Below are 20,792 nucleotides of genomic sequence, written 5' to 3'. Positions count from 1 at the left end.
ATTAAGTATCCTGACGTAGTTCATAGAAACCACATGTGTTGTGCAGGCTCTGTTTTGTATAATCCTTCAAGGCCAGCATCAGGAAAGAGATTCTGACTGATGATGGCAGATCTTTTCTGTGAGGTTGTAAACTCCTTGGTGTCTTAATAGGACCGTTTGAAGGAGGAGGCTCAAAGTGCCATAAAGAACAAAATGCCATGTCTTGGATGTGGGAGCAAGACTCTGCTCATTCGGTCAGTTCACCTGATAATCCATTCCAGGCTCAATGTAATGACTCCCCAAGACGGTTGTATTAGTAGTTGTAGTAGTTGTATTGTTGCCCACATGGATGGGCAATACACCACAAATCACACCTACCCATTAAACGCTTGGAAGGAAGTGGTGCTAGTATTTCTGCTCTCTTTGTTTGGAGTATCTGCCACATGATAAGTAGGTTGAAGTCGGTGTTATTTACAGCAGAGATGTCAGTGGTGTATAGGCAGCATTTTAGGGCTGTATTGAGGTCAGTAAGATGTGTGTCTCCCTGTCAGTGGGAGTATGCAACTGGAAAGGTACTCTGACCTCTGACCTACATACATAATGTCATCGGGTGCCATCCATCTACTGACCAAATTTAACAAAACAACTGCAGTTGTACCTAGAGACACCCAAGTTCAAAAGGAAGCAAAGGCATTTCTTCAGCTTGACTGGTGATTTTCAGAGGTTCAAACTTAAGTATTTTGAACTAATTAGCTCTTTGGCTGACCTCAGTGGGACCTCACAGAGCACCTACTGGGGGGCTTCCTGCCCTACTTTAGTAGTAATGTTGTGTCACAAGCAGGGGGCAGAGCTAAGCACAAGACAGAAGGTAGAGAGAGGTGGAGGACAGTGTAAAGAATCACTGAGTAGAGGCCCTACCTGATCGATAGAGAGGTGGGATTATCATTCCCATTTCTGCAAGAAAGAAAACATAGCAATACCTGTATACAAAAAGGGTAGAATAAGATAAAACAGGAACATGACACATTGTTTTCTTTCCTTTCCAGTGCATATCATCTGGTTTTGTAAGCCAGAGGGAGACAAGACTGCAACAGAAAGATGCAAGAATGTTGAGAAAAGAAAATGTAAACACCCTGTTGACTATGAAAGGGCAAAACAAAGGAAATAATGGGTTATGTTTAATTCTACCTATTGTTTTTTGTGTTTGAGTCAAGAAAGAACTATTATTCAGTACACTTAGTATCAGCTACCTCTTCATTGCTCCAGGTGTATTTTTTTCAACAGTATACGGCCAAGTGTTGGGCATCTTGTTTGCATTTTGGTTTTTGAACAGTGACAAAGCTTTGTCTGTTTCTCAAGGCAGTCAGAAAATCAAATCACACACACAAGTGTTGGCTAAGATCCCCTGTGATGAAATGGCTGAAGTTAATAGTTCACATATTGACATCAAGGTGGACAAATTAAATAAAATAAATGTTCTGTGAAATTTTGTTTTAAAGGGGAATATTATTCGGTAAGTGAATTTACATAACAGTACTCATATGACTTTTAGCACCATTTCAAGCTAGAAAGTAAAGTACTCTCTCTCTCTCTTGTTTGGTCATTTTTACATGTGAAAACCGAATAAACTCCAAACTGTGCCAGTGGTTCTTCTAAATACATGCATATCCTCATGTACATGCATACAGCAACTGAATTTTCCACATCTCAACATGTATAGAAACATATTGAAGTACATATTCAGGTTATCAGCAAAAAGTCCCAGCTCCAGCCAGCTGCAGATATTCCAGAGGGTTTTTAGGGGTTGTGTTGCAATAAAAGGCCCAAGGACAACTGACAGATAAATGTCTCTGTAACTGTATAGACCGTTCAGACTGGATCTGACAGAGACCAGCAGGAACTGATAAAAATGTCTCACTATTTCACTGTTCCATCATTTGGAAATGACAACTTGTGAATTAAGATGAGGGATTTATTATTCCACATGTCAGTCACAAATAACCAACCTAACCAATCTCATAGTGAAGGCTTTTTTTGTGGTTTTCTGTCTTTACAACCGCAAGATTGCAGGCTGCATCTGTGCTGTTAGTATAAGAATTATACTCTTTAAGTAAAATGTATTGGGGCCATGTGTGCTTTCAACCAATGCATTACGACAAATTAACAAGCAAGAGCTGCTTTTAGGCTACATTAAACTAACTCCAAACTAAAGATGGGCTTAGGCTTGCTTATTCATTCATTCATTCATTCATTCATTTTACACCAATCACATTGGCCGATCCGGCACGTAAAGGGTTACTGACTTGGCTTGAGATGTTTGCACGGGGTGGATCTGGGTAAAGTTTCACTCCTCAAATTGACTTGGTTGTTGGCTTGTGGGCGTGTTGTTGCGTCTGGTGGTGCAAAATTGAGTTATTTGGGACTACGCAGCAACACAGGGGGTTTGGTGAGAGGAGGGCTTGGTATGCTTTAAGTCGTACATACTAGTCCTTTTTTACGGTCTCAATCATGTTTAGGATATGTAACGTAATTAACGTTCAGCTGCGGAGGGAGTTGGTGGCGTGCCGAGGAGTCGCTCGCCTTCCTGTGCGAACTATATGTTGCACTTCAAGAAAACAAGCCGGAGAGGGGTGAGATTACCAGAAGCACTTCTTACACCTGGTTTCTTCCTGGCCTTAAACAAGTCGGTTAAATGGTGCAAATGACAAAAAGCGATGGAAGAAGCAAATACACAAGCAAATTGTGGGATAGGCTCCAGTGCCTTTTCTGCCAAGTACATACACTGTAGCCATTGTTGCTCAATAACATGCACATATTTTGCACAGCTGATATGGTGGCTCCATGCAGGCACATCACCATGTTTTGTGCAGCCTTTCACGCTGCATGCACATTGTGAATGATCCATGCACAGATTGTTAAACTGAGTAATTAATCACTACTGCTGATTTATTAACATATGATTCCTTCCCTTCTCAGTGATGCATCTACAGTATTGGGCAAGCGATGGAAGGACACTGCAGACACCGTTGTCATCGGTGGTGGATGTGTGGGGGTCAGCTTGGCCTACCATCTTGCCAAAGGTGGCATGAAGGATGTGGTCCTGCTGGAGAAGTCTGAGCTGACAGCTGGTTCCACCTGGCATGCTGTAGGTCTAGCAAAAGGGTGTTTTTTGGTGGTGGGGCGGGCATCAGGTCTCTAGGGGTCAAAAGTTTGCATTTAAGAGGCCAACGGTGGTAGAAAAATCTGAATGTGATTTGCTCAGTTAAATCAACAACTGGTTCTGCTTGTAGTGTAGTGGATGAATGGTGTCTAACATTATGGGGCATTTTCATAGATAGCTTATTTAGACATTCCTGTATTTGGATTAACACCCATGCTGCAGACCTTGAGACAACATGTGATGGGTGTTTGAGAGGAAGAAAGGGGACAGGGATTTATTTATCTTTTTTTTTTTTTTTTTTTTTTTTTTAAGATACCAGTGAAAGCAGTGCTGAAGTTTGGCATTTAGTATAGAGAAAGAATGACTGCAGCTGCTTATGTTGCAAATGACAGCTGCACCAGAGCCACAGAAGAGCATTGAGACGTTTTCTTCTGGCAGTCTCATAAGCAGATTGTAGTGAGGGTGTTTATAGCTTTGTCTGGCAGGGTTGCTTAATCATACCCAATGAGGGCAGCTGTCAACAATACACTGTATGGCTTCCGAGGTATCCTAAAATTTGACCCACTTATTTATTTGCCCATCTGCAACACTCATTCCTCTTATAGGCACTGCTGTGAAATGCCATAAACACAATATCCTCATGTCAGATGGGAAAACTACACATCCAGTTTTTCTCACAGTGCTTAAAGATGTTACATTTTACATACCCGATGGTGTGATCCACTGACCTTACGTAATACACTCAAATGATATAAATAACTTGGTGAACACTGTCTTAATGTAATAATTAGATTCTAAGTGCTAATTCTAATAATTACTGATAGAACAAATATTGGTGTGAAATTGATGACATTTGCTTTTGTTTAATTGACAGAATGATATCTCTGTCATCTTGATAAATGTATATGTTTTGTCTGTGTGCAGTTATCATTCAGGGTGGGGATTGTTTTCTTTTATGTTGCAGGCAGGTTTGACAACTTACTATCACCCAGGGATCAACCTTAAGAAGGTTCACTACTACAGCATTAAACTGTATGAGAGCCTTGAGGCTGAGACAGGACAGGTAACGTATATTGCACATCTTTTACAGCTTTCTTTTGTGTTGTGTGTTGCTCAATACTTGCAACTGATTTTTCAATCCTCCTTAAATAACCTTATCACTGAAATAGTGGAAACCATTGCAAAATATTACTTATAAACACAAATCACCTGAAAGAAATGAGGTAACTTTTACACTTAAATCATCAAAACGTTGTATGAGAATGGAGGAAGATAGCACATGAATATTGTTACTGATAAACAAAACCAACTCAGAGCGCTCTCACAGCTACTGACAGACTTTTGAATTAGCTATGCAGATGACACATAATTATATATTTCTGTATCAATTGAGGTTGCCACCAAAATTGATAAGCGAACGTGGACTAATGACATTAATATGTTGTATGTATGGATGGATTTCTCTTCCTAAAGCTGAACAAAGACAAATGGAAATACTAATTACTGGAACAGAATAACCTACACAGAAACTAAGGGTACAACTGAAATCCATTCTGAAGCCCCTGGCCAAAAACCTAGCTGTATTTTTAGATTGCATAAATTATATCACCCAAACAGCTTTTTATTAGTTTAGAAAGGTTCAAAGAGAGCATTAAACCTCAGCTACTTCAAAACATCTTCTTTTAGCCCTCTTTGCTATTTTAATTTCACATTTGGCTTAGATCTGTTATGACCAGAAAGCACAGTGAGCAGCAGTATGTTTGTAAGAAAGTTACTGTACAAATATAGATCACTATTCATGTTTTTTTATTATTGTGTTGTACTTTCTCTGCAGGCAGTCGGCTTTCACCAGCCAGGTAGCGTCCGTATCGCCTCTACTCCAGTTCGAGTGGATGAGCTGAAGTACCAAATGACCCGCACACACTGGCATCCGACGCCGCAGTTCTTGATCGGACCAGAAAAAGTCCAAGAGCTCTTCCCTCTGCTTAACATGGACAAGGTATGTAAGAACTAAAATTTAAGAGGCCGAAACACTAGAGAGTAGCAGGCTGATAGATAGACAGATAGATAGATAGATTTACTTTATTGATCCCAAACTGGGAAATTCTTAATCAGATCAGATCAAAGTGGGATATCTCTGTATCAAGTATCAAGCAGGCTCTGGATTGGCTACTGGTTAACTCTGGCTCAACACAAAGCAGCAGTATCACAGCCATAATACTCACACAGTTTTGAATTTAATTGTCTCCCCAGTAGTAATGACTTGTAGCCGAGTATTTGGTGCACCATTAAATTTGCAGCATTGCATGGATGGTCAGTAAGGTTTAACAGCTAATATGGCCTGTCATTAGAGTTGTTAGCCCAGAAAACCCAGTTGACAGCTTCATTTCAGTGTGAATGTATAGATAAATGTAAATACTAACATCCCCTCCTTTAAAATCTGTTCTTGTTCATGCCAGAATTTTGGCTTATCTGCACATACTGAGTCAAAGTTGTCATAAATGAAGTAGCTGGCTAAAAAGCAACAACAATCTAAAAAGCAAAACATGTCCTTTGAACCTAATAACACTCATACTGCAGTGGGATATAGCAACATATTTTCATTTGCATGAGCATCATGTTTAGAATCAAATTTTTGTGCAAATTGGTATGTTGCAGGTGTATCTTGGCATCTGAGACAAAATGTAACATTGGGATATTGGGGCTCAATGGCCATAATTGAGGATGTGTAAATTCATGGATTAGTTGAGTAACATGTAGTTAGCTCATGCTGTAGTTTGAAAGATGAGTCAAGAACGGCCAGATTGTACTAGCGCTAAATGTCGTGAATATGATGTATCTGTTGATGTGCTTTATTAAAGTTAATGTACATTTACAGGTGATAGCAGGCCTGTACACTCCAGGAGACGGCCACATTGACCCTTACTCTCTCACCATGGCTCTGGCTGCTGGGGCACGTATGTATGGTGCCCAGATCTACAACCCAGCCCCTGTTACTGGCCTAACCCCAACCTCCGATGGCAAGTGGGACGTCCAGACTCCTCATGGAACAATCCGTGCAAACCGCATTGTTAATGCAACAGGTATGTGATCCTTCACATATATGCTCAAGCCAGACATTCACTATAAGTGTTTTTTATGCTTTTTATTGGCTGAACGCTAAAATAATTATCAAAACTGATAAACCTTGACACGTCTGCTCTGAACTCAAAACCCCGTTCTGTAATTTGTGCAACACCACAGCGGTCGCAAAGTGGTTGACTTGACACGGTTCACACAGAATGCAGAAACCAGAAAAATTTGTTTCAGGATTCCATCACATTTCAATTAGTACTGTTAAAATGTCCATGTTCCCTTGTATCTGGATTGCCATCTAATTGCCCCTGTCATTTTCTATGCTCTGTGAACTGATTATTAGAGTTGACTCACTGTAATGAAGGGCAGCTTATTTAGAGCATTTCCGTACTTTGAAATAAGTGGATCAGACAGCTGGATTGTTTCAGTTTGTTTTTACAGCCATGCAGATATTCAGAGGGTATTTTGAAGAACTGAACTGAAATACCCTGTTTTAACAAGTTTCATATTTGTGTACCAACATGGGTTGGTACACCTTTTGAACTGTATTTATAGTTTTCCAGCTTTTAGAGGTTGCAACTCTTGTGTTAAAATGACTATGTAGGGATAGGGATCATGATGAGCTAAGTAAGAGACCACAGCACTCCTGTGACTACTTTTCAGGATACAAACTGCATGAATGACCTCCTTTTCACCTCTGTCTGTAGTCTCTCTCTCTCTTTCTCTCTCTCTCTCTCTCTCTCTCTCTCATATGCAGTAGCATATTGAAAACTTAAAATGAATGCAACACTGAAAGTATTATTGGCCAATGAGTCAGGTACATATATTTTACTGCCCATCTAAAATAAAGAAGGGGAATGAGTCAACAGTACATGTCCACATGTCCACACATAACCCTTAATCAAATTAAGTTTGTAATTGTCATGGTATATTAACCACTTAAAACCAGGCATTGTCAAATTGTTTTTTGTTTTTTTTTTCTGTGGGGAAAAATATCAAATAAGTACCCAACAATTTTATTTGCTAGTGGCCATGGTTCATGTTTTCTATCTGTTTAAGTGGCTATTGGTCCCTTTGATTTAAACTGTCATTTAAAGAAAACATGAGACCTGCACACAAAGGTTTTACGAATGCCAGCTCATTCTTCCCTCATTGGTAAATTATATTATCTGTGGATACCCCGCAGCCGAGGACCTTTGAGCGAGATGGCCAGTGTCTACAGAGTTCAGATACAGGAGGTGATTTGGCTTGAACTGGGTCATACCAGTTCTAGGGGGATTTTGTTGGCAAAATGTTTTTTTTTCCCCTTGCGGCTGCTATTTATTTTGCAAGGTTCAGGAATTTTGCTTCAATCTTTCCCTTCTCTCTTAGTCTTTAGATGATATTATGTAAGTTTCCTCCTGACATGTTTTTCAGATGGCCTCCAGACAACTTTTTTTTTTCTCGCTTTTGACAGTCAGTTACAAGTGAACTGCAGCTGATATTAATATGAAGTTATAGGAATTACATCCTGATGTACATGCATATCAGTATTTGGTAGTTCCTGCAATGCAGAAACTTTCTCATGGTTGCTTGAAAATCATTTATATAGCACACACATGAACCCTAAACTGAGACTTTGGTGGGTATAGTGCAGTCTGTCAGTAGGATTATATAGATCAGGTCTTGCAGAGCATGTGTTGCACAGCTGCATTCACATTTTATTGCTCCATATTTTATCCTGCAACTTGTCCATTCTCTAGCCTAGCTGCAGCCATTAATGGTGTAGGGCTCTCTGGTCCTTTGCCTTCAGTTTGTCCCTCAGCCAATGAAAACAGGCCAGCAGTTCAGATTTCATCCAGTCCTAAAGCAGCTGCACATACACACCTCCTGACAGAATGTTCAACATTTTGATGCACATTTTGATTGTTTATTTATTGATTTAAAAGAACAAACTTTTAAATCCATTGAATTTCCACAGGACTTCTTCCATGAAACTAGAGTTCATGTGTTTGCAATTTAACCTGGCTTAGAGGATTTGTATCAACATTACCTCTTTTATACAGTACTTAAACTTACAATCACAGTCCTCTACTGCTTTTCACTCAGTGTATAAAAGTCCATAGGAGGAGTTTAAGGGTGTAAATTTAGAATTTAGGAAAATAGTTTATACTAGCAATGGTTTATTAAAGCTTGATCCATTTTAAAACTACCAATAGAGGAGCTATGGCTTTTACCAAAGTTCATTGCAATAGTCCTGTTTGGGAGTTGACTGTGCAGAACCTCAGTATCCACCCTGCTAATTACTAGTGTGTGAGTGTACTTTTATGTGCATATGTTATTGCACTTTTGCATGTTCATTCTTGCTTGCACCCCACAGTACATTGACTAAACTTTCTTTGCAATGCTAAAAGTGGCTTTTTTTTGGCAGATGAAACTTTTTTTTTCTTTGCATCAAGGGGGTTAGTGCAGTTAATCTGTAACTGGGGAGTAGCAAGCTAAGGCTTTTGAAAATATTATGCAAGACAAACTTTTTGAAGAGTTTACTTTTGGGCATTGCTTTTTTTTGTATCTGTGTATGCAGGTCATGGTGGTGAGGGGTTTGAGGGGAGTGGTGATAGGGGAGGAGGGTGTTCGTGCCAAAATAACTTACATGGGAAAGCAGATCCTAATGTACTGGTGTAGCCTTCCTGGAAGACAACTTGAATCTGGGCCATTCTCCTTCCCTGTTCACCAGATTTCTCTGAACCCCACTGAACTGTTCTCCCCCTTCCCTCTTCTTTATTTTGACTCTCCTCTTACTTTAACTCTCTTTTTCTAGGCTTCTAGAAAAGAGAGGTCTCCTCCACAACCTTAACCAGTTTGCCTGTTCAGCCACCATCTCCCTCCCCCACGTCTGTTTTTTGTTTTTTCTATTGGTGAGACCTCAAGATGTGGAACCCAGGCAGTACCCCCAATTCCCAATGTCAGCGTTTAGCACATTGACCAATAGAAGCCTACAATAAGGTCAAAGGTCATGGCTCCTAGAATGTCACCCCATAGGATCTTTTTCTGTGTGCTGACCCTGTGACCCATTAATGAAAGGGGGGGGCGGTCCTTTGACTCAAGAGCTAGTGGTAGTTTAGGCTTCACTATTGCAGATGTCTATTTACAAGACAATAATAAAGGTTATGTCCCATAATGTGCAGCCTCATGTACCAAATCAAAATGTACTCTTCTTGATTCCATCACATAAAATGAATGTAGGTATATCACATCATCAAGAGGGCAAAAAGACCTTTGTCTGTGATGCAGTGTGTTTCAAAGAACTTGCCTCATTACGATATGGGGTCATGAGTCCTTGAGCCTGTTGGGAAACAAATAGAGTTTTACGGTGTAGACAGCTAAAGCACACATAGCAGAACTTGTTTCAAAGGTAGCTTTATATGAGCATGTTGAGTACATTCATTAGTGCGCTATTCCTGGGAACCCAGTGAATTGGCCTTGTGTGCAGAGATCTGGTAAACATGCTGGTAAAGAGCCCAGCTAAATGTGCGCATAGAATTTTTAGACTGTCTCTTGATACGGGGTAATGTCCTTGATGAAGTGAAAATAGATAATTTCATTTGCATGGCAGCGCATATTGGAGTAACACATGTAACACAACAGAAGATAGTGTTTGAAATCAATAGCAGGTGTTAAGCGATATTTGCTCTCAGGGCCCCAGCTGACTGTGGCAAGCTGTTGGCTTACACTGTCAGTTCAAGCAGCTGATTGGGCTCAAGGTCCAGGCTGATCTAGGGTATGGTCACATGCCCCAATTACAGATTCACATAGCATAACGTATGTTGTGTGGGTGGAGTCCTGAAGTGACGCCTCCACTAGAGTACTATGCTAGTTTGTTAGTGTGCATGCCATTGATCCCAAGTTATTCCCTTATGCAAAATTTTTGCAGTTAAATATGATTTACTATATAGGTGGCTAAGTATACAGAACAGATGTTGACATGGCAGTAAAATCATCAAAGGAGCCATTCATGTACATGTTTTCCTTACTTGGAGGCGGGGGCCTAGATCATTGTGTTGGTCGGGCGGTCAGCAGTTAGAGTCTGGGTGGATATGTCAAAACAAATTTAATTGGTGGATCGCCATGAATTTTTGGGTAACATTCACGTTGCCTAGAGCAGAAATACTTTTTCAATAATGTACCCCCTTTGAAATATTTATTTTCAGCCAAGTACCCCCTGACCAGTGCAAAATAAATGTTGGTACAAAACCTATCATGCACAATTCCACATTTGTTAGTTGAGTCTACAGGGTCCTCACTTTAGCCAACCCTCGGCAGTTTTGCGCAATGCACCTTTATAAGAATCTAGTTTTTTAGATTTTAAATGAGCTACTTTTGACTTTTACTTATGTAGAAGTACTGCTGTAAAAAATCTACTTAAGTGTAATATCAACAAAGTAACAGCACTTCTACTTAAGTAGCAGTCTGTAGTACACTTTCCACCACTGCTTAAAAAAAAAATGCTAAAAGAGCTACTCAGTTACAGAAACATGAGTAAATGTAATTAGTTGCTTCCACCCCTGGTCTTTTCCTTCTCGTTGTACTTTACAAAGATAGTATGCTGCAACAATATGAGCCAGTCAGTGAAATACCGCTTTTGTTACATAATGGAAATGACTGTAGGCCACTGAGGCAACTGAGACTGATTTAGTCTCGTACTACGTGTCAAAAACTAAAATAGTGGCAGCTGGTAAGCTTATTCGAGCCAACATTGTCAGTGACACATCATTCATATGTCAGAGTGTGTGTGTGAAGCCTGGGCGTCTGTAACAGTGCGGCTCATCACATGAAGCAGTTTTCAGCTTCAGGCTGTGGAGCTGTGGTGAGGAATATTACTCCTCTAGCTCCTCAAACATACATAATGCAAGGATGTGCTCCTATCAGCACTTTAACCCCACCATACATTTGTTTGTAGTATCGCAGTAATTTATAGGCTGTTGTTTTTATTGTTCTGTTCTCCTAAATGTCTGGATGATAAAACTATAGTGTCGGTGTGCTTTTGAAAAGATCTATTCTTAAGTTTGTTTTTCCATCTTTGTGGTTGGCATTAAATCAACAATGTGATGTTTGCATGCCAAACTGGGTGTTAAGTGTGTGTTTGTTTTTGTGTGTGTGTGTGTGTGTGTGGATGTGGTTGTGCATGTGTGATTGTTTGTGTATTTTTGTCTGTAGGCTGATTCTGGCAGAGTCTTGGTTTATGTTAAAATCACAGGGCGTGGCGCATGTACTCACATAATTTCTGATTACTTGCTGAAGACCCACAGTGCATGCTTATTATTTATACAACCTAAATAGCAACCAATATTTTAAGCAAATATTGTTCAGATGAAATCACATGTCAGTCTTGGGCATTACATTGTTTTCATTATTTGTGAATTTAATAAAAGAAAGAACTGGCATAGTCCATTGGAATGTATGTATCAAAGATAAAATTCAGTGGTATTGTGATTTGTTAATTTATCTAATACATATCTATCTGTTGACAGGTTTTTGGGCCCGGGAGGTGGGCAAACTGATCGGGTTTGAACACCCCACCATCCCAGTGCATCATCAGTATGTAGTGACATCAACATTGCCAGAGGTGAAGGCTCTGAAGAGAGAGCTTGCTGTGATCAGGGACCTGGAGGGCTCCTACTATCTCCGTCAGGAGCGAGATGGCCTGCTGTTTGGACCGTATGAAAAGATGGAGAAGATGGTGCTCCAGGACTCGTGGGTCAGAGACGGCGTGCCTCCAGGTTAGTCTGTCTGCCAGTCTGCCACACGTCCTGGACTCCCTGGAAATTTAGAGACTAGTGTTCCACTCATGGCCAATTTCACACAATTTTGAGCTATTTGGCAACTTGACTCATTTTGAATCATTCTAAGATGATTTTCTGGGAGCGACAACTTACATGTATGCAAGTCCTTTAATATGTCCTTTAAAAATCCTGGGAAATTATTTCCTTAAAAGAGTGGGATGTGCACAACCTTTTGGTCTAGATCCACTGAATGCCTGCTAATGGGTTTATTTTGTGCTCATCAAAAAAAGAAGATTATGGCTCACTAGTCAGGCTTGCATCTAAATTATGGAGGAAACTGGGTCATGTAAATTTTGCGCTTTTAATCACACTTACATATGCTCTTTTAGGTGTTGGGGTTGTCAGGTGTTGGGGAGATTAGTCAAATGACAGAAGGTCCTAAAATGACCTAAAATGAATTTACTGGCCTAAAAGATATTGGTAGGTTAGCCTGTCCTTCCTATTTTTATGGTTGTCTTTCTGTCTGTCTTGTTACCAATCTTTATGACTGTATGTGTGTGTGCTGCAGGTTTCGGTAAGGAGCTGTTTGAGTCAGACCTGGATAGGATTATGGAGCATGTTGAGATGGCCATGGAGATGGTCCCTGTGTTGAAGAATGCTGACATCATCAACATTGTGTCTGGACCAATCACATACACCCCTGACCTGCTGCCCATGGTTGGGCCACACCATGGAGCACGCAACTACTGGACCGCCATTGGATTTGGGTATGTTTGGAAGGATGGTAATGCGCAAGACTGGGATTGGTTTAGCACACAAGTAGATTGTTTCAATGCTAATCTCAACTAAGGATAAGATGGCTGACTCAAAGTGCTCAATGCATGGACTACATGTGTCCAGGTATGGAGTGATCCATGCCGGCGGTATTGGTAAATTCCTGAGTGACTGGATTAGGACTGGAGAGCCGCCCTATGACCTGATTGAATGTGACCCCAACCGCTATGGCAAATGGACCGATGTGCCTTACATGTGCGCCAAAGCGAGAGAATCATACGGCTTCAACAACGTGGGTAAGATGAATAGAAGAGGATCCCGCTCGTTTCCTCCTAAAACAAACCAAGTCGGTGACGACTGACTCCATTTGTTTACACAAACCCCTCAGTTTTTACTCTTTCCTCTCTCTGCCCTCCTCACTCTGCTGGTCTCTCCAGTGGGTTATCCTAAGGAGGAGCGTTTTGAAGGCCGCCCAACGTCCCGCACAAGTGGCTTGTACGAGCTGCTGAAGGACAAGGCCTCCATGGGTTTTCATGCCGGCTGGGAACAGCCACACTGGTTCTACAAACCTGGAGATGACACGGGATACAAGTAAGACATCTAGATAGCAGAGCATTCTTTGCCAAAAAAATTTCTCTTGCTGATTGTTAGGAGGCCGAACAAACAGTAATGCATATGGATTTGTTGAACACAACCCCTCCTAACTGCTGTGTATACTGTTGCTTCTCAGCTCACTTTTGTGCTCTCTTTTGATGTGTGAATGGCCCAGCAGTCCTGTAAGCCAGGCATGTCACATTCCTGCACTATACCACAAACATACCGTGCCATCCTTTGTGGTGAAGTAAAGAACACATAGAAATGACATAGACACACAGGGTTTTTGGGCAGTAAGGGTGGAATGGACCACTGGCCTGCTCTAGTAAATCTTTGTGTTCATGAGATTAAAATGTTCGAGGACACAGTGTTCTCTATTTTTTTTCCTCTTTGAGATGTGAGGGCGTCTATCCAGTTTGACTTATCTGCTGGTAGCACAGCAGAGAGCAGAAGCCGCACACACACACACACAGATCCTGTGAATGCATCAGCCAACCCTGAGAGGCGGTGCTGAGATGAGCTCAGCACACGTAGTTGAAGTGTTCCCTGCCGGCAGCAGCACAATGGCAGCATTAAGATATCGCAGCAAGCTGGAAGAACAAGACAGCTGCGAAATGTCCAGCAGCACATGCATATGTAACTGTTCTGGACATAACTTGGCAGTGTGAATAATCTTATTCTCTAAATACGCACAATGACATTATTTGAAAGTACTTAATTACATATATTTCTTAAGATGATGCTTGAGGTGTTGGGGATTTTGCCAAAAGTATCTAATCTGTAGAATCTAATTGGCCTATACCAGCTGCCTGCGTGACTCATATCTGCGAGTTTTCCTCATTTATAATACATAGGCAGTGTATGGCCACATGTTTTATTATATAATGTTTTATCACCAGTCATTTTTAATCTTTAATCCCTTGCAGCTATGTGCCACATTGTATATTTTTATATGCTAAACAACCTAAAGTCTTACAAGCAATTGTTTATGGCTGTTTGCATTAGACTATTATGCACTGACGCCAGTAAAAGAAATGTATTGGAGGAAGCTGGCTGCTGTGTTGATAATTGCACCTAAATGAGAAAAGAGCATTGTTGCTGTGCTGTGTTACAGGCCCAGTTTCCACCGTACCAACTGGTTCGGACCAGTCGGCAGAGAGTGTAAGCTGGTGATGGAGAAAGTGGGGGTGATCGACCTAACACCGTTTGGCAAGTTCACCGTGAAGGGGAAGGACTCGCACAAGTTGTTGGATCGCCTGTTTGCCAACACCATGCCCAAGGTTTAATGTTCATACATGATGTCGAACTAAGTTGTTGTCAAACATTTAGGGGAATTCTTGCTTACTGTAATTTTTGACTCATAATTTCTGATGACAAAATTTTCAACTTTGTTCAGATCAAGTTACAAATTGTGTGTGTGTGTGTGTGTGTGTGTTCCTGTCTCCTCGCCCTGTGTGTTTTCAGGTGGGCCTGACTAATATCAGCCACATGTTGACTCCGACTGGGAAAGTGTATGCTGAGGTCACCATCACCCAGCTGGCACCAGGAGAGTTTCTGCTTATCACAGGCTCGGGCTCAGAGCTCCATGACCTCAGGTGGGATGCATCCAGTTGTGCATACATTTCTCGCTCCAGTAGAAACCACTGAGGCTAGCATTAGTTAACTTACCTACAACATTAGCTGTTTGCTATCCTTGGATATGATTTTTTTTTCTGCTAAATGAAGCAAACGGCATACAGCAAAATATTAATGGTAACTGTCCTTAGGATATACTGAATTTGAAACATTGCTATCTATGCAGTCGCATGTTGACGACATGAGGCGGTTCATGTGCTGCATCAGAGGTGCAGTGTATTAGGGCTGCAGCAATTTGCTAAAATGATTTCAGTATTCAGCAACATTCAGTATTGACTTTTTCAAACCTTCACTGATTAGAAATGCCAGGTTCTTTATCTCAGAATCAAAAAAAACAAACAAACAAAAAAAAAAAACATCAATCGAGCGACACAGGTTTCCACTGCAGAAAAATCAAAATGAACTTTGGAATTAAAATTCTAAAGGAAACAACAGCCCTCACCCCCATCTACCACTGCTCCAAAACACACAAACACACAAACACACACAAACACACAGACACACTGTCTAGCAGAGTAAGAGTCCAATGTTCAGTTCCCATGTACATAACATACATGATCATTCATGATCATCAGGAGGCCAAAACGTCTCTCTCTCACGGAGAAACCACCAGTTTGCAAAGCAGCTCTCTAATTTGACTAGAAAAGCACAATAGAATTGCAGCTCATAGTCAAATCTGAAGCTGTGCTGCGAAACACTCCCCTCACAGCATGAACCACAAAGTAACAGTAAAGTATCTTATGGGCCAGAAACCTAAAACCCTATAGCAGCTGTTAATGCAACGCCCCCACATTTGCTCCAATTGGGAAACAGTACATGAAAACATTCATCACCCACAGTCTGAGGACTCATATTAGATTTCCATGCTACATGGCGACTCCCAGTGGTAATGGGAATGGACTATAGATCAGCAGGGTCTGTAGTCTAAGGGGCACACAACTCTATATAAATCAGAACACACTGCCTCTTTTGAAATGTGGAAATATGTATAATATCATAAATATTTCTTTGTCATATGGAGATGAACTGATATATACCTGTGAAATAGTAGATATACATTAGTTATGTGTACAAATGACATGAAATGCACCTAAAATGCAAAATGTAATCAATTTCAGGTGGATAGAGAGAGAAGCTGTAGAAGGTGGCTATGATGTGGACATCAGCAACGTGACTGATGACATAGGGGTGCTGGGTGTCGCTGGACCAAACTCCCGTAAGGTTCTCCAGAAACTGACAGACGAGGACATGAGTGATGCCGGATTCAAGTTCCTCCACTGCAAGTCCATCAAGCTCGCTGGCACTCCTCTCCGAGCCATCAGGATCTCCTACACTGGTAATGTACAGCCCACAAAGCCGCTTCCTTATATCAGCACTTAAAACATGTCTTAATTTAACAGTTCCTCTTGTCTTACAACTTACCTTGTCAAAGAATAGACTGTAGATACCAGCGGATAAAGGGGGCGTGACATCCCTTTGGATTCTGATGAGTCATTTTGAAACCATGTCCCAAAAGTATGGCACTTACTTATTCTCACCAAGTTTTTAGTATGTTGTGCATTATAGCGTGTTAAAATACACTATACTTAAGAATGTCATACATACTCAATTTATGTGCCGTTAATGCACGCTATTGTCCCACATTGCATTGCATTGCCTAGAGGGAGGAACATGATGTAGGTCCCATGATGCCACCATTAGTGCACATGTCATTTGAGAAAAAATGGTTCAGTATCGCGAATGTCTATCATACTGCCAAAACAGTAGATACTGATTAGTATTAGTATGTAGTCTGCTTTTGTGACACATTGCCAACGTATTTTTTGAGCCAGATTGAGGAAAAGAGTGGAGGAATGTATAGAGTGTCTGTCAATCTATTGTTCAAATTATTTTTAATATTATATTTTATTATTTTACTATATTTTCAAACATGCACTATGCAAGTTCTTCAGGTAAATCAACCCCTGGCAGTTTTCTACCGTGCACCTTTAACTAGAAGTTAGGTTGTGGTGCTGCTGACTTACACAGAGATGGGAGGAGCTGCTGTGCCTCTGGCTGTAGATGACCTCAGAGGAACTGTCTCTGCTGGCACACGGTTGAAGTTTGCCTCAGGAGCTTGTATTGGCACTACCCATCTTTAATTCCAACCCCAGCCCCTTGTGTTGAAAGACGTGTCTGACAGAGTGATTGAGGCAAACTTGGCCTCATGTCTGTCTGCCGCCACTCCTGCACCAGCTTCAAAACAACGCAATGAAAGCACCGCCATGTTTGAATAATGCCTGGCTTTACAGTGATGTTCCAACAACTTGAGATACACGGAGGTGCAGGCAGTGCTCCTCCCTGAAAGTGGCTCTGAAGCAGATTGATTTAGCCCACCTCATATACATTCACAAAAAACTGGATAAACTGGTTAGTGCATCCACATGAGCAGAAAATAATGTAAAAGCACTAGATCACCATTATGTTCAAACCAAAACTGTTTATAAAAATATGAAGTCTGACCGATAATGACTATTAATGAATGCTTCTTTCTCTGTGGTTACAAAAACACAAAGTAATTTTGTTCTCATTGCTTTGTTTTGAGGGCCACCCAGTTACTGATTTGCCTTAGTGTCATGAAATGTTTTTCAAGGATTTTGTTAGATTCTGTTGCATATCAGGGGAAAGTCAAGTGTGGCCATGACTCAAAGTATACGGCACCTTACGAATGAAGCTGAGAACCTTGTCACATTACTTAGGAAGAGAGAGCCCTCTAATGGAAGTCTGTGGTTATAAAATTAAAGTGTGTGTGTGTGTGTGTGTGTGTGTGTTTAGGTGAGCTGGGTTGGGAGCTGTACATGGAGCAGAAGAATCTGGCAGCTGTTTACAAGGCAATCATGGAAGCAGGACAAAGTGAGGGCATTGATAATTTTGGCACCTATGCCATGGCCTCCCTCAGACTGGAGAAGGGCTTCAGAGGCTGGGGAGCCGAGGTACACACACACACACACACACACAGTAATAATAATATCAACAACAACATCCATCTATCAGGATTATCTTATCATTATAATATTTTCATGAATCTCAAGAAAGGCCGTCTTTCTTTACAGATGAACTGTGATACCAACCCCCTGGAGGCTGGATTAGACTATTTCATCAAACTGAACAAGGTGAGTTTTTTCCACTGTTCAGTTATTTATACATTGTATGTTTCGAGTGCAAAGACACTGTATAGTTTACAGCCGAGTTTGCATGGACTGGCTCTCCTGTGGCCACGAATGAAGTCGCAATCTCAGGTGAATAAACATGATTTATTTCCATGTTTGCCCAGCCTGCTGACTTTATTGGCAAGGCAGCCCTGCAGGAGATTAAAGCCAAAGGCCTGAAGAGGAAGCTGTGCTACATCACCATGGATACGGATGATATTGACCCTGAGGGCAACGAGACTGTCTGGCACAACGGCAAGGTTAGCAGCACCAAAACTTTTTACTGATTTGGATGCTTCTTATTATTGTTCATAAAGTGGGATGCAACTCTAAACGTACTATTTTTAGCTGTTAAAACATGTTGCAGACAATTTTATGAGGAAACACGTCCATTGTCGCTGAAAACTTGAAAATACCTTGCATAATGTTGCTTTCCTGTATTTTATATGCAAATTTCATTTTTTTGACAAGGATTGTCTAGTACGTCATAGCAACAGTATCCCAAATTTGCCCTGGTGCCAGAATTTGGTGCCACTGATATTGAAATCAGTGGAACAAGGATGCAAAATCCCTCTATAAACCACTACACCTCTGCTGTTTGAAGCCTGACAGGTCAGAGGTCTGACTGTATAACAAAACACACTTCACATAATGCAGACTGGTATTTTTAATCCAGTGTGCATATTAATTGTTCTTGTCATTGGTCTCAAAACATCAGAAGACTGTCCAGCAGCTGCATAAAGCCTAAAGCCATGAGCTAACATCAATAAAAAAAAATACTAATGTTAGCTACATGCATGTTTAAAATGTACAGTCTCATATCAAATATGACATAGCAATAGACAAATGACTTTGATTGATGATTTATTATGACTCCTGGCTTTAACACTAACCTGTTGAATTAGGCATAAATGGGGCAAACCCATTCAAACAAATGGCAGCTGCATTATTTTTCACAGCAGCTATTTTGACATGAAATAACAGGTAAACACAGGTGTTAGTAATGACGTTCATTAAGAATCGTTTCCATATGAGCATAGTCCTTCCAGTGAGCCAACATAAACAGTAGTTCAATGGAGAAGACCCTTAGTTAATATCATTAGTAACACCTGTGTTTACCTGCTATTTCATGTCAGATTGGCTGCTGTGAAAAAGGCTCACGTGCTACTCAGTGATGTACTGTCAGTCTGTCTTGATTCGTTTCTTGCCTGATCTCCACCCATCACCCCATCCTATCACCATGCACAACTCTGTGTTTTTCACCCTTTAATTAAATCATTCAACTTCTGTGCCATGCTTTAAACCTTACTCACTAACTTCCTGGTGACCGCCAGTTAACCGGTGTCCTCGTTTCTCTTCAGGTGGTTGGCAACACAACATCTGGAGCCTACAGCTACAGCACCCAGCAGAGCCTGGCCTTCGCCTACCTGCCCATGGAGCTTTGCTCCATCGGCCAGAAGGTGGAGGTGGAGTTGCTGGGAAGGAAGTACACCGCCATGGTGGTCCAAGAGCCCTTAGTCCTCACCGAGCCCACAAGGACCCGGCTGCAGAAGAAGGCCAAGGGCAAAGCATAAGTTCTGGCCAGCTGTCAGCCAGCTGCTCACACGCCGTCCTACATGAAGCTAATTATGAACTAGTATCATCAACCATTTCACTGTGATTTAATATGAATGAGATATATGGCACTGTGATGAAGAAAAAGCTGAAGTAGTGATGGGGGGAAAAATCCTAATGTGTGGTCCATGTACCGAGGTGCTTTTGTGCTGAGTCATGTAGTTGGTGACAGTGACTTTGCCACATTTTCACATTTTCCTGTCTCTGCCTGGTCACTTGGAAAGGAAGAAGTTGCTAAAACAGCTCCTAATTCTCATCATGTGAGAATGAGCAGCACAGTCATCTGTACAACAAACCGTATGAATGTGTTTTTCAATGACACTGAGATATAATTACTGCTATGTGATGTCTTACAAGCATAATACCTTACAGTATTTTGCAATTGATGAATAATTTAAATTCCATGGAAATTAACGGTTTACAGTTGAATTTTTTTTTTTTTGAAGCTGTGTTTAAATTTTGAAATTCTTATTCAAGAGTTTCTTAATGGGTGTTGGTAATAAGACAATTGGTGACAATGCTCATAGTCTTCAGAGCACAGCGGGCTTTTGCAAGGTTAAACAAAGCATGCAAGCAGTAGGCAAAATATAAAGTAAGCAAAAGGAACAGGAGCAAGAATAGAAAAGAAGAAATGAACTTTTGCAAAACATGCACAAGCTATTTTTTTATAAATCGTCTTTTTTAAACCTAATTTGTAAGGAAACGTGTACAGGAAGAAATGTATTAAAAAACCCTGGATTAAAATCATTAAATGAAAAAGCATTGCTTTCACTGCCTTGTGATCGCTGTTGTGTGAGTGTGTGTGTGTGTGTGTGTGTGTGTGTGTGTGTGTGTGTGTGTGTGTGTGTGTGTGAGAGAGAGACTGTGGTGGTGATTCTAATGACATAACAGGTGTTGGGCCACCACGCATCTCCAAACCAGCTTCAGTGCCCCTGGTTGTAGATCTGAAACTACTGGAGGGATGGAGCTCCATTCTTCCAAAAGATATTCCCCCATTTGGTGTTTTGATGA

At 41.0% G+C, this 20,792-nt stretch overlaps 1 protein-coding gene across 1 annotated transcript; it reads left to right on the top strand.

Moving 5' to 3' along the window:
- The first annotated feature begins 2,385 nt into the window (after positions 1-2,385).
- Positions 2,386-20,541, top strand: dmgdh (dimethylglycine dehydrogenase). The gene is made up of 16 exons (XM_030065497.1): positions 2,386-2,609; positions 2,956-3,124; positions 4,104-4,202; positions 4,974-5,138; positions 6,018-6,222; positions 11,725-11,973; positions 12,545-12,743; positions 12,877-13,046; positions 13,188-13,341; positions 14,459-14,624; positions 14,809-14,939; positions 16,098-16,315; positions 17,794-17,951; positions 18,072-18,131; positions 18,293-18,427; positions 19,529-20,541. Exons 1-16 carry the CDS (start codon positions 2,488-2,490, stop codon positions 19,739-19,741), a joined length of 2,613 nt encoding a protein of 870 aa, XP_029921357.1. The 5' UTR covers positions 2,386-2,487; the 3' UTR covers positions 19,742-20,541.
- The last annotated feature ends 251 nt before the right edge of the window (positions 20,542-20,792 follow it).

This window comes from Myripristis murdjan, chromosome 12, assembly GCF_902150065.1.
Source record: "Myripristis murdjan chromosome 12, fMyrMur1.1, whole genome shotgun sequence".
Lineage (NCBI taxonomy): Eukaryota > Metazoa > Chordata > Actinopteri > Holocentriformes > Holocentridae > Myripristis > Myripristis murdjan.
This window is presented reverse-complemented; position numbering and strand designations above follow the sequence as displayed.

Excerpts from the sequence above, each read along its gene's own strand:
- dmgdh (XM_030065497.1), top strand. The coding sequence starts at position 2,488 with ATGTTTAGGATATGTAACGTAATTAACGTTCAGCTGCGGAGGGAGTTG. Across the intron at positions 14,940-16,097 it reads TCAGAGCTCCATGACCTCAG|GTGGATAGAGAGAGAAGCTG; the intron begins GTGGGATGCATC and ends AATCAATTTCAG. Across the intron at positions 18,428-19,528 it reads CTGTCTGGCACAACGGCAAG|GTGGTTGGCAACACAACATC; the intron begins GTTAGCAGCACC and ends GTTTCTCTTCAG.